Source organism: Martes martes, assembly GCF_963455335.1.
Source record: "Martes martes genome assembly, chromosome: 2".
NCBI classification, from domain to species: Eukaryota; Metazoa; Chordata; class Mammalia; order Carnivora; family Mustelidae; genus Martes; species Martes martes.
The window spans coordinates 178,700,546-178,714,469 of NC_137889.1; the positions used below are offsets into that span (position 1 = coordinate 178,700,546).

Consider the following 13,924-nt stretch of genomic DNA (forward strand, 5'->3'; position numbering starts at 1 on the left):
TTGTTTTGTAGGAACTATACTATTTTCAGTCTGGGGAACAGTTGACTAGCTCCTGGTTTGTATGTGGAATAAACCTTGTGTTTGTACAAAAACTAACAATGATACAAAGGACATAAATATCTTGTTTAGTTACCTGTTGTTTTCGTTTTTCTTCCTCAAGAGCAGCTTTGGCTTCTGCCTCTTTTATCTGTTTATAGATATTTAAAGGTTAATTAACACTGTAATCATCAAATTTTACTTAGAATTTTAACATCTTCTCACCCAGGATCCACTAACCCATAACAACTTTTGGTAACTTTGTATTGGAAATTACCTAAAGACATGTAAATGTTACACTGAGAAGTGTTACCAAGGTTCTAACAGACTGTGAGATGAGGGGAGGGATAGTGTTAGCCTTTATATAAACATTTCAGCTAAACAACTTAATAGATATTAGATCACAATTCAAAGAGTTACAAAACTGCAAAATGAAATAGTGTTCAAATGGATTTTTTTTTTCTTGAGTTACCATACTAAGTCTATAATAAATTATTAAATACCACTCTTTTTCTAGAGTTGAAGTTGACCATTTTCTGTAAAAGCCCTATCTGGAAGAGAATCCTCAGTGTTAAGCAAAATCAAGAATTTATTCATCAGTTGGATTGATAGAAGGAAATAAGGACACTAGAGGTAACCCAAACAGCAAAGAACTCCAAAATCTTACTTTGTATTATTTTAACCTAACTTTCAGGAGGCTTACAGTAACATTACGATGAACAACTGTTCTAGAGCACATACACGAACTGGTACAAGGACAGAAAAAATGTAGCACAAACTAAAGAGCACACTTGGGGATTCAAAATAGGCCTATAAAATGAGGCTTTCTTGGGGTGCCTGGGTGGCTCAGTCTGTTAAGCATCTGCCTTCAGCTCAGGTCATGATCCTGGGGTCCTGGGATTGAGCCCCATATCGGGCTTCCTGCTCAGCGGGGAGTCTGCTTCTCCCTCTCCTCTCCACTTATGCTCTCTCTCTCTCTCTCTAATAAATAAATAAATCTTAAAAAAGAAAAAAACTAGATTTTCTTACAAAAGCAAAAAAGATGAGATTTTGAGTTCCTTGTAATAAGCACATAAAGTAATGCACAAAATAAATAGGAAAAGGCACATTAAAAATGACATTTGTGGGCACTTGGGTGGCTCAGCTGGTTAAGCATCTGACTCCTGATTTTGTCTCAGGTCATGATCTCAGGGTTATGAGATCGAGCCCTGCATCGGTCTCTGCACTCAGTGGGGAGTCTGCTTGAGATTTTCCTTCTCCCTCTGCCCCTCCTCCCAACAACCCCAACTTCGCTACACCCTCTCTCTAAAATAAATAAATAAATCTTTAAAAAAAAATGACATTACCTCAGATGCTTTCCGCTTCATTTCCTTGCATGTTGCGTCACATTCTATTGAAATCTGATTTTCACGTACTTTGTTGCACGGCAATTCCTACAAATAACGTTTTTTAAAAAATTTGACTTTAAAATGTCTTTCCCTCAGAGTCCTAACTGTATGCCATAAAAAAGCAAAATATCTGACAGCTTAAGGTTATGCATATTATTTAAAAGTCACGTTCATGAATATTTAATGATATGGTTATAAGCATTAAATGTCTTGATTCAAACAGTGATCATTCCTTTATTTCTCCTAACCAGAAAGAAGTGAGTATCATAAAATTAAATTATCTGCTAAGAGCCACTATCAACCCAGCATCAATTTCCTTTTCATTCTTTATTTTTCTAGAATAGTGCCAACCAATGCAGCTTTCTGAGACAATAAAAATGTTCTGTATCTGTGCTATCCAACGGAGGAACACTGACTACACACGGCTACTGAAAACTCAAAATGTGGCCAGTGAAATCGAGGAACTGAATGTTTACTACTATTTCATGTTGATTCATTAAAATTCAAATTTAAATAGCTGTATGTGGGCCAACAGGCACATGCAAATGTGCTCAACATCATTAATTACCAGGGAAATACAAATCTAAACCACAATGAGATAATCAACCCACAACTGTTAGAATAACTATAATTGAAAAGCCAATAGATAACAAGTGTTAACAAGAATATAGGAAAAAAAAAAGAAAGAAATCTTGGACAGTCAGTGTTGTTGGGAATGTAAACTGGTATTGCCAGTATGAAAAACAGTATGGGGGCTTCTTTAAAAAATGTCAAGTAGATCTAGTAGTATAGGTTCTAGCAGTCTTGCTCCCAGATATATATCCAGGAAATGAGAAGAGTATCTAAGAAATCTTTGTGCTCCAATGCTCACTGCATCATTATTCACAATAGCCAAGATATGGAAACAAGGTATGTGTCCATCAGTGGATAAATGGATGAAGAAAACATGATCTGCACACCTATCAACCTGTAGTGGAATATTATTCAGCCATAAAAAAGTTGGAAATCCTGCCATTTAGAGAACACGGATGAACATGGAGACAAGCAAGTAAGTAAAATAAGACAGATACAGATACACAAATATTATATGATCTTACTAATATGTGGAATCTAAAAATTAGAACATAGAAAAGCTAAGAAGGGAATGGAGATTGCCAAGAGCTTGCATTGAGGTGACATGCGGAGAAACTGGTCACTGGGTACAAATTTTCAGTGATAAAATGAGTAAGTTCTGAGGAATCTAATATACAGCATGCTTGCTATAGTTAATAATATTGTATTATATACTTTAAATTTGCTAAGAAAGTAGAATGTGTTCTGACCAAGAACTGGTAATCAGGCATTAAATGTTAATTAGCTTGATTGTTATAATCATTCACAGTGTGTATGTATAGACAATCATCACGTGTGCATCTTAAATATATACAATTTTTGTCAACTGTGCATCAATAAGGCTAAAAAAATATTCAAATAAATAAACAGCCACATGTGACTAATGGCTACCAACTCATGCAGTTCTACAGAATTTTCTGGAGAGCTACAAACTTTCCTCTCAACCATTTAATTTTTTAAAAAGTTTTAAAATTTTAAAAATTGGTCTAAAGCTTATGTTTGCACTTCAATGTCTCCTTAATGAAACAACAAAAACCTTATCTACTCTTTTCTTGATGATGTGACATCAATCCTATAATCAATTTGTGAACTACTCGAATAAGTGGCCCTTATTTTAAAGTCCTAGAATTTGCCTAGATGTTTTAGCTACCTTTTTTTGCTGCCAGATGTCACTTTTGCTCTAAGTGTACCTATTTGTATCAATTTCTCCTTTCTTACCACACTCTCAGATACTAATTGTTTTTAGTTCAAATTTACCAGAGTTAAGATATGTGATCATCAAATCCTAATGAGCAAAGTACATATACTTTCATGAAAACACTTTATAGCATGGAATTTTATTACTTAGGGATTTTTTTCCCCCACTTCAGTTCTTCATTTTTGGTAAACAGAGTCCTCCAAGGATAGTCCAGACAAAGGAGCAATAACATATACAAACACAAACACAGACAATAAATATTGTATTTGCAGATATTAAGTCTACCAGCCTGGAAGAACGAACCCACCTTGCCTCATTCAAAAGGTACTTATAAGAGCACCTATTACATGCAAAGCACTGCGCTAGGGACAAGGGTCACAATAAGAAAAATAATATAATAATGTAAGCAGTAAATGAATACAATAGCAGCTATTATTTATTAAACATAATAATCACTGTACTAAATGCTATGTAAGCATTACCTTTTTCATTCCTTTCAATAAATCTATGTATAAACTCTATTTTACGGATGAGAAAACAAGGTTATAGACATCCTTAGAATCACAAAGCTTTTAGTCATGAACCTAGAATAAAGAAAACCAAGGAGAAAAAGCATCGAAGTCTTCCCAAGAGTCAGGGGAAGGAAGACCTTCCCAAACAAGGAAATGCTCGCACTAAGTACTAGAGCAGGGTTCCAGTAAACAGAACAGTAAAGGGGAAAAACTGCATTTTATAGGAAAGAATGTCTACATTGCCACAGATTAGAGAGGAGTATATCATATGTGTTAGGGCACTTAAGTAACAGAGTCATAGAGACAACTGCTAGAGGATGACAGTGCAGACAAGTAGGCAAAGGTACCATCACAGATTCCCTTGAATGCCAAGCCTGTATGTGCATATGTGTTTCTTTTAAATGCGTATTTCTTCCCATAAGTGATGAAGAACCACCAACGGTGGGTCCGTTGGTTAAGCATCTGCCCTCTGCTCGGGTTGTGATCCCGGAGTCCTGAGATAGAGTCTCGCACTGGGCTCCCTGCTGTCCTCTGCCCTTCACCCTGCATGTGCTCTCTCTTTATCTCTTGGATAAATAAATAAAATTATAAATAAAGATAAATAAATAAAATCTTCAAAGACAAAAACAAACAAACAAAAAAATGTGGTCCAATTTAAAAATCTAAAACCCACGGACTCAACTCCAGAAGAGGTCAGGCCTACACACTTAAATTCAGAAGTCACTACCCCAGGAAGTGATAGTAGGAGCTGTGAAAATAAATGAAAAGCAAAGATCCTCAGTAAAAGCAAAAGATTCTCAAATATTTGTTGGGTGGACAAATGTAAGAGAGAATTTAAAGAAGAGAAAAAAGACTAGCTTTAGGGGATGACTGTAAGAACATGAAGAAAAAAAGGAGCTGCAACTTCAACCAACACAGAAAAAGTCAGAAGTGGACAGTGTGAACAGGGAAGTCAAGGAAAAGGAGCAATGAAAACAAACCGCTCAGCCACTGACACTGAGCAACACTGAGCTCTCCTTTGTAAGCTTACGTGAACAGTGGCAGTTTGCCTCCGCCAAGCTTTCTTTTTCTTTTTTTTTTTAAGATTTTATTTATTTATTCAACAGAGAGAGAGATCTCAAGTAGGCGGAGCAGAAGGCAGAGAGAGAGGGGGAAGGAGGCTCCCCACTGAGCAGAGAGCCCGATGCAGGGCTCGATCCCAGGATCCTGAGATCATGACCTGAGCCGAAGGCAGAGGCTTAATTAGCACACTGAGCCACCCAGGCACCCCATCGCTGACCTTTCCAGTCGTTAGTGTTGCCCTCTTAATCTTTCATCACCACTATTTTATCTTAAAGTGAATTCTCTCCAAGTTTGTTATTTTCTAACATTATAAGGCTATGCATGTGAAGTCTCTTTAAGCCTATGTTTTCACAACTTAATACTGATGGCAAAAACTATTTCACAAGCAAGAGCAACAAAGGTTAATTCCAGACCATTTCTTAAACCATGAAACTCACTTTATTACTCACATTGTGTTTCTTATACAAAGACCTCAAATCTCGAGCATATTGATTCTATCCAAAAAGAGGCACTGAAGTTGATTCCAATACAAGACAAAGTTCTTTTATGAATAATTACAGAAAATTAGATTGCCAAACAAAGCCAATTTTTAAAATACTTACTGAAATAGATAGGCTAACAATAAAATGATTCTAAAAAATAAGACCTTGAATTCAAAAGGCAAAAATCCAAAGAACTACCAAAACACAAAGAAAATTTTTACATAAAAAAGTGTTTTCAATAACTTAAAATATTTACCTTTTTTATTCTTTTACAAGGACATCTAAGTTTTACCTTCTGGTTGCAATTAAAGGGACATTCACCAGGATGACACATCTCTTTGCATCTGTGACCACAAGGAAGCTACAATAAAATCAAAATAAGGCAATTACATATTTACATTCTAGTCAGACTCTGCAAATTCCCCTACTTTCAACAACTATTTTAAGAGAGTCTATTACAATAGGGTCAATCAACCCTCGATAACCATCTAATTTTTAACTTTTTTCTTTTAGATATAGATTACTTTAATTACACAGAAATGTTAAATATTCTTCCCAGTTCCACTCCAAGAGTGTATCTTACTTACAACACTACTGTGGCTAGTTACAGCCAAGTGACTATGTTCTGGCCAATGGAATTTAAATGTAAGTGCTTTTGTACCTTAAAGCATTTTGAGACCACACATCCATGTTCTTCCCTTCTCAGTGTGCTTTGAATGGTAACATTTAAACCAACAATGGAAACCATATGTCAAAGAGAAGCAGCGTTCCCTGGCTTACTTGAGTGCCTGAATGACTACCTGGAGCACAGGGACAACACATCTACCTTGTATGGTTATATGAGAGAGAAAGAAAAAACTTCCTTGTTCTTACGGCACTGTACAGTAACACAACTGCTTAGCCTTTTACTCTAAATCATTTCTCTTCGCCACTACATATCAAAACATATTATAGAGGCATCCAAACCACTAAGTAACTGCCAAGATGTCTACATGCTCCTGTCTTTACTTATTTACTATCTTCTTATCCTAGTCAAGCTTTCAGATGAAACATTCTGACCTTCTTTGTAATTCAAATGTTATCCAAACTTCAAGAAATGGCTCAAATCACCATAGAAGCATGATAGGAGTTTGTCTATATTTAAACAAATAATAGTAATTATGTAAGAAATATATTTCTAAACTATTGTGACATTCCTTGTTATAGTCTTAAAGTTTAAAAAAAAATGTTTGGACACCTCATAGTTGTGTGTCTCTCTAATCAGACTGGGAATAAAAAATACCACTGGTTACTGGTTAAATTCCAAAGTCAGGCTGCTTAGACCTGAAGCCCAGCTTCCCTCTTTACCAACTGTGAAACCCTGGGCAAGTCCCCTGACTTTTCTGTGCCTCACATATAAAACCGGGAAGAGTAACGGATTTTGCATAGCTGTCATGAGGATTAAATGTGCTCGATATATTTAGCTATTATAATAAAATATTTAGCTATATAAAATAATAAGTTAGTGGACGGCAATGGTCTTCTATTTCTTTGTATCTCTTATACTCATTAACAAAGACACCTTATAAATAGTGGGCACCATAATAAACATTTGAATTCTCCAACTTTTGATCTTTATGAGTCTGCAGATTGATCCTTCCAACTATTAACTCTACTCACCCTAAAAAAATTCTTACGTTTTTTCCATTGCCTTTAGTGTCTCTCTAGTGTGCAATTAATTTCTTGCTCTTTCATTTTGAACTGAGACATACCAAAACTAAATTTGGACACTCAGACTACATTTTCATCAATCCCATAGTAGGGCTGAGCCGCTGGAATGAGTTCCACACTAGCATTCCTGGACCACTTCAGTTTTGTTTCTCTCTATACCTACCAAGGCCCCTAACACTGCTTAATAAGCTCAATATGTTTTACTATCAAATACCTGCCTCACAGGGCTGTTTAAAGTCTTTCCTGTCTCAACGTCATTCCCACCTTCATTCCTGCTGGTGCCTCTAGCCTGACTTCATGAAGAAGACAAACATTTGGCATCAGCTAACCACCTGGCCTCTCTTCTCAAAACATGCCTCTGTAGCCTCTTGTTCTTTCTTTAATCTGTGAGGTAATTACATCAGTCATCTTCTCTAAAAGTAACTAACAAGTCTACTTTCAATCAATAATTCTTTTTTTTTAAGATTTTATTTTATTTATTTGACAGACAGAGATCACAAGTAGGCAGAGAGAGAGAGCGGGAGGCAGGCTCCCGGCTGAGCAGAGCGCCCGATGCGGGGCTCAATCCCAGGACCCTGGGATCACGACCTGAGCTGAAGGCAGAGGTTTTAACCCACTGAGCCACCCAGGCATCCCTTCAATCAATAATTCTAAAGGGGAAAGTGAATAGGGAAGACTGTCACAATCAATAAAGATCTTTCTGAATTACACAGAATCGTGGCTATAATGTTTAATCTCTTCAGTGTGTTGAGGGTTGATGAAAAGCTTAAAATCACTGGTCTGAATGTTGTATCTTTCTGCCTCCTAAAAGACCTCATGGTCACTCTTCACAATTTCACTACCATCCTGAAAATCTCTCTTATCTCTGGCTGAATCTTCTACCTTCAAAATGTATCTCTTTTCTCTGAATACTGCATTTGATCCTGTTACCCCATCTAACAATTCTCACCTTAACTGCTGGTTAGAAAATACAGAAGACACAAACTGGGATGGCCGCCTGGCTCATCACAATTTTCTCAAGGCTATAGCTATGTTATCCGTTCTAGTCTCCTATCTGTCACTGCCTATACCAAGGGAGCCCCTCGACTTAAAGGGACAAATCAGATTTTCTCTTCTGATAATGTGAAAACTAAAAAGAAAGAGTTGGTGGTTTGAGCAGTCATCTTAGTAGAGAGCCCCCTGAGCTCCTGCTGGCAATGCCCTGGGGGCTGCCCAGATCTTGTCCTTCCTGAAGTTTGCTGTACAGCATTTCCTTCAGAGTCTAGGAACTGGTCTCCAATGTCCTCCAAACGTATCTTCTTTTTGTGATAAGTTAATGTAACTGATTACTCTAGCCTGCAAGGAGAACTGAAACTCCTCCAGAAGGATACTGTGCTGTTATCCAATATATGTCCCACACACAAAAGTAATGCCATTAATCCTGAGAAAGTATTAAAAATCACTAGTAATCAGGAAAATGTAAATAAAAATCATGAGATGTCACAAGACTGGCAAAAATTTAAAACTCTGACAATACCAAATGTTGGCAAGGATATGCCATGACAGGAACTTTAAAATACTAGTGGTAAATTAGAAAATTTACTGATAGTAAGTTGTACGATTTTGGAAATCAATATGATATTAAGTTGAAATTATACATTCCTTATGACCACGCACCACTATATGCCTAGAGAAATCTATACATGCATATATTAGAATGCACAAACAAGAATGTTCACAGCAATATTTTGGAATTGGAAAAAACTCATATCTACCCATAATAAGGCAAATACAATAAACCATAGTATACTCGTACAATGGAAATAAGACTACAGCCACATGCAATAAACATGACAAACATAATGGAGAACAAACTAAGGTCACAAAAGTTCATACTTTTGAACTTTAAATATAAAATTAAGCAAACAAGATTGTTTTCAGATACAAGCAAGGACATAATTACTATAAAAGGCAGGTGGAGGTAAAATATAGGATAGAAGGGGGGAACCACAGCCAGACAAGGACTTTGGTAGCTTCTGAGATGCAGCAATACTGTATTTTTTGACCTGTGTGGAGTTCTATGGTGTTGACTTTTTAACTACTTGTTAAACTGTCCATATACGTATTATGTGCTTTTGAGTAGGTAGTGATTTCACTGTTTAAAAAAACCAGGTGTGCAAGTATGTGTTACCTCAAAAGGCAGCTTATATTCTGACAGAGCTGAAAAGCAGTTCCAAAGGAAGCTGATTAAAATGCATAATATATAATGACTGTATGTTCATTACAGAAGTAATGAAATTTTTCTAAAACCAAAAAAATAGAGGTTTTCCTAAAACATCCGACCTTGATATTCATTTAAAGATGAGATGTCCTACTCTTTCCACTCAATGTGGGATGGTTTTCTTGTACTCTACTCAGTCCTTAACATCATTCTATTTACACCTGCATATGTCATTTCAAATGCCTTACCCATAACCAATACTGTCTAGTTCAAAATGTTCCATTTTAATCCCAATTTAAAAAGCTCTTTAAAAATAATTAAAGAAAGCTTGCAAAACAACACTGTTTACGGATAAATACCCATCCCATCATCACCACAGCTAGCACACATACAGCACTCACTATATACTAAGACTTACATGTTCTTAACTCATTAACACTCAGCACTCAGAAGTGAGTATTACTGCCCCCATTTTATACATAAAGAATTTGAGTTAAAGACACATTAAACAATTTGCTCAAGTGAAAAATAGAAAAGCTTCACAGGGCTGATAAAACTAAATTCAGAAATAATTTTTAAAAGTAGACTTGTGGGGCACAGTTTAAAGGTACAGTTCTAAATGGTATCTTTAAATTTTCTTTTTGTTAAATTCAAACCAGACCAGAAGGTATAGGAAGTGTACATCAGAGAATCAGTGGAGCTGATGAATGTGATGAAACAGTTTAGTTCAGTTTCATTCCCACTCAATAAAAACATTTACCAGCTGCCTAATGTGTACAAATAGGGAACAAGAGACTGGATACAAGGATGAATACGACATAGTCCCTGCCCCCAAGAAATCCATAGTATGGGGGAGGGAAGAGAAAGTAAATAAGAATTTATCAGTAGGTCAGAATTTATCATAATCCCATACCTTAACTCCAAGTACACAAGATATCTATTGAAAAAAAAAAGATATCTACTACAAATTCGAAGTGACATAGTTCTTGGTTGATCCTAAGCATGACTTGATTCTATAGCTTAGTGGGTCTCAAAACTGTGATGCCAGACCAACAATATCACTATTACATGTAAGATTAGAAATGCAAATTCTTGGGCCCCTACTCCAGGCCCTCAAAATCAGAAATTCTGGGGCAGGGTCCATTAATCTGTTTTAAGAAGCCATTGAACTGTTGAGAATTACTGCTGTAGCCTTATCAAAGTCCAGAGGCCATAAACTAGAATAAATTCTATTAGACACCAGGATATTCACCTGGCCACTCTTAGACTATTTCAAACTGTAACAGCTACTTGAATTCTTCCCAAACTAAGGCTATTAATTTCAAGAGAGCCCAAGGGGAGACTCTAGTAATACTCTAGTAATTAAAAAAAAAAAAAAAAAAAAAAGTAATAGGCTCCAGACTGGCACAGAATCCAAAAATCATGAGCATGGAAAACAAATTTTTAAAAAACCATGATCACCCATCTAGTCCCACCAAATGTCATAACCTTATCACAACTGAATCATAGCCAAGGAAATGCTAAACTGCAAATTAACAATCCCTAAATTTAATTTTGTTCTTTTTTTAAAAAATTTATTTATTTATTTTCAGCGTAACAGTATTCATTGTTTTTTCACCACACCCAGTGCTCCATGCAATCTGTGCCCTCCCTAATACCCACCACCTGGTTCCCCCAACCTCCCACCCATCGCCCCTTCAAAACCCTCAGATTGTTTTTCAGAGTCCATAGTGTCTCATGGTTCACCTCCCCTTCCAATTTCCCTTAACTCCCTTCTCCTCTCCATCTACCCTTGTCCTCTATATTATTTGTTATGCTCCACAAATAAGTGAAACCATATGATACTTGACTCTCTCTGCTTGACTTATTTTACTCAGCATAATCTCTTCCAGTCCTGTCCATGTTGCTACAAAAGTTGGGTATTTGTCCTTTCTGATGGAGGTTATTTCTAACTACAATCTCATACCAAGTTATGGACTCAGATTAAAAATTTGACATTCTCAACCACTTATTACCTGGAATCTTAATTTGGGCAGAAGAAAATTTATTTTAACAAGGAAAAAGTCAGGATTTGAAGAAATCAGAAAATTAAATTTGAAATATTCCAATGCCCTTAGTTTCACTTATATAACAAAGACAGGGTTATTAAAATAATCATTTATTGCTTGAAATGGTCTTTTTATAATCTTACATAACTTTTAAAATATTCAAGTTCAATTTCCAATAGTTCTTAAACAGAAATCCATAAAAAGCATCAAAAGTTTTAGTTAAAAGGAAATATTGTTAACAAAAAGGCATATCATGCATTTAATTTCTGTTTTTATTTAACCAAAGAGAATGACTACTATATTTACGGCTTTGTCATCTCTCCCTGACTCTAAATAGGATGAGAAACAGATAAGTGCATAAAGACAAAGAATTAAAATAAAAGTGGTACTATTAGTACATCTGTAAGTCAGAAGGATTCCTTTATAAATGTCCAACCAAATCAAATAATTGTCACTGCCATACCTCCAACAAAAAAGGAATACTCTTTTAAATTGACCAATTATAAGCAAACAAACAAATAAATAAACTGACCAATTATGGATGGCTTCTCAAATTATCACCAAGATAAATCACCAGTGAATTTTTACCTTTGTACTCTGAACAAGTTTTCTGAACTATTTTTGATACTTTTAGTACTAATACAATGCATTATAAGCATCAGAATCTTTAAAAATAAAACTATATATAATGGTTTATATTAATTCAAGATAATAATGAACTTTAAAGTTCACACACACACAAATATGCTTTTTAAATAACCTACTATGGATTTACTGTCTAACTGCCTATAACCTACACAGTTCTTCATCTATTTCTATTTGGGAGGAGGGGTAAGCATTAGGTCAAAACTTTATCATATAAAGTACATAAGCTACCTTTAAAACTTTTGGGGTATTAGAACCCCAAAATTTCATAAAGATATGTACATCTACAGTTAGTATGCATTACATTTTTATAGACATCAATCACATTTTCCTCCCTGCACCCACGTTTCTAGCATGTTCAGAAAAGATCTGATATAAGAAGACCAAGAAGAAAAGAGAAAATCCAAGAGAAACAAGACCTAAGAAATACAACTTAAAAGGGTTCTATTAAAGCTTACCTCTTTAGGACACTGATTTTTGCAACAACTAAGGAGGTTCTTTTCATTTACATCAGCTGTGGTTATTTTTCTAAAAATAAGAGGAAGTTTTGATGACATTCAAACCGAAGTCCATTTTATAGATTACCTCTCTAAAAATAATTTCAAACATATCCATAAGATTGTCTTACTTATTTCATTTTTTCTTGAAAAATATTTTAATTGTGTATCATCTGTAACAACTACCTGTTACTTACCTTCAGGTCTGATACCTGAAACCTTCCAGCCCTTTATCTATTATCAACATATTAAATGCCAAAAGGGCAATTACTGCAAAAAGGAAGTATAAAACACACACAAAATATCATCTGTACCTGGCCTTAATAATTTATGCTATTAAGGGGCACCTGGGTGGCTCAGTCCCTTAAGCATCTGATTCTTGATTTCGGCTCGGGTCATGATCGGTGAGGGAATCAAGTCTCAAGTGGGGCTCCACAGTCAGCCCAGAGTCTGCTGGAAATTCTCTCTCCTTCTGCCCCTTTCCCCACCTGCCCCTGTGCACTCTCTCTCTCAAATAAATGGGTAAAATCTTTAAAAAAAAAAAAAAAAAGTAGTCTGCCATTATCTTCCTCTTCAGAGCAATCATTTTTCATAAATATCTTCCTAAAGCTTCTACATAAAAGATTAAAAACTAATAGCTCTATATACTACTTAAAAACTGACACCGAGAAAATGCTCACCCAGATTTTTTTTGAAGTTTTTATTTAAATTCCAATTAGTTACATAAACTGTAATATTATTTTCAGGTGTACAATATCATGATCCACACTTCCATACATTACTGGGTGCTCATCACAACAAGTGTCCTCCTTCATCCCCATCACCTACTTCACCCATCCCCCTACCCATCTCTCCTCCGGAGGCCGGCAGTTTGTTTTCTATAGTTGAAACTCTGTTTCTTGGTTTGCCTCTCTCTTTATTTCCCCCTATGCTTGTTTGTTTTGTTTCTTAAAGAACAACAACAACAGCAAAAAATTACTTCAAATTGAAAACTTTAGTAAGTTTATTTTAGGAGAGTTTTTAAATTGTTTTTGTAAGCTATAATGTTAGAAACAGATTCATTTTAGATTTGATCATTTTAGATTAGTCTGTGTGCTTTTCTGTTTGAAGTCACAAACACCAAGGACTAAAACTACTTTCTTCTCACAGATCGTTGACTATAACCACAATGGATACTGCATAAGTCAGAACTAGTGACACCCTTAAAATTCCTATCACATGGAGGTCACTATTCTCTTTCCATTACCTTTCTTCTACCTTTCATTCTGTCTTTTCCTGCTTTTCTTATTTCCCTTTATTAGACATAAGTGCCAAATATACCATAAGTTTAGCCTAACTAATGTAAAAACTATTATCTTAAATATATGTATAAATTAGCATAAATGTACTCTAAGATAACATATGCAATTTTCTTAGCAAAATTTCACTTAATAATATCACAAAATCTTTATATTGCCTCTATTAAAAGTCATATATTTTCATTCTTACAAGTATGGTGCTCACCTCTGAACTTTTTTTTAAAGATTTTATTTAT

At 35.4% G+C, this 13,924-nt stretch overlaps 1 protein-coding gene across 2 annotated transcripts in view; it reads right to left on the reverse strand.

Annotated features, from left to right (window-relative positions):
- The window catches only part of NFXL1 (nuclear transcription factor, X-box binding like 1), a 75,328-nt gene that overhangs the window by 4,329 nt on the left and 57,075 nt on the right, over positions 1-13,924 (reverse strand). The window contains exons 18-21 of one of the 2 annotated variants that reach the window (XM_080795470.1): positions 12,352-12,421; positions 5,547-5,651; positions 1,383-1,469; positions 134-187 (exon numbers count right to left, since the gene is read on the reverse strand). In XM_080795470.1, coding sequence (XP_080651596.1) covers positions 134-187; positions 1,383-1,469; positions 5,547-5,651; positions 12,352-12,421 — 316 coding nt within the window. The remainder of the gene's footprint in view (positions 1-133; positions 188-1,382; positions 1,470-5,546; positions 5,652-12,351; positions 12,422-13,924) is intronic. The other variant, XR_013966310.1, reaches the window with a different exon arrangement.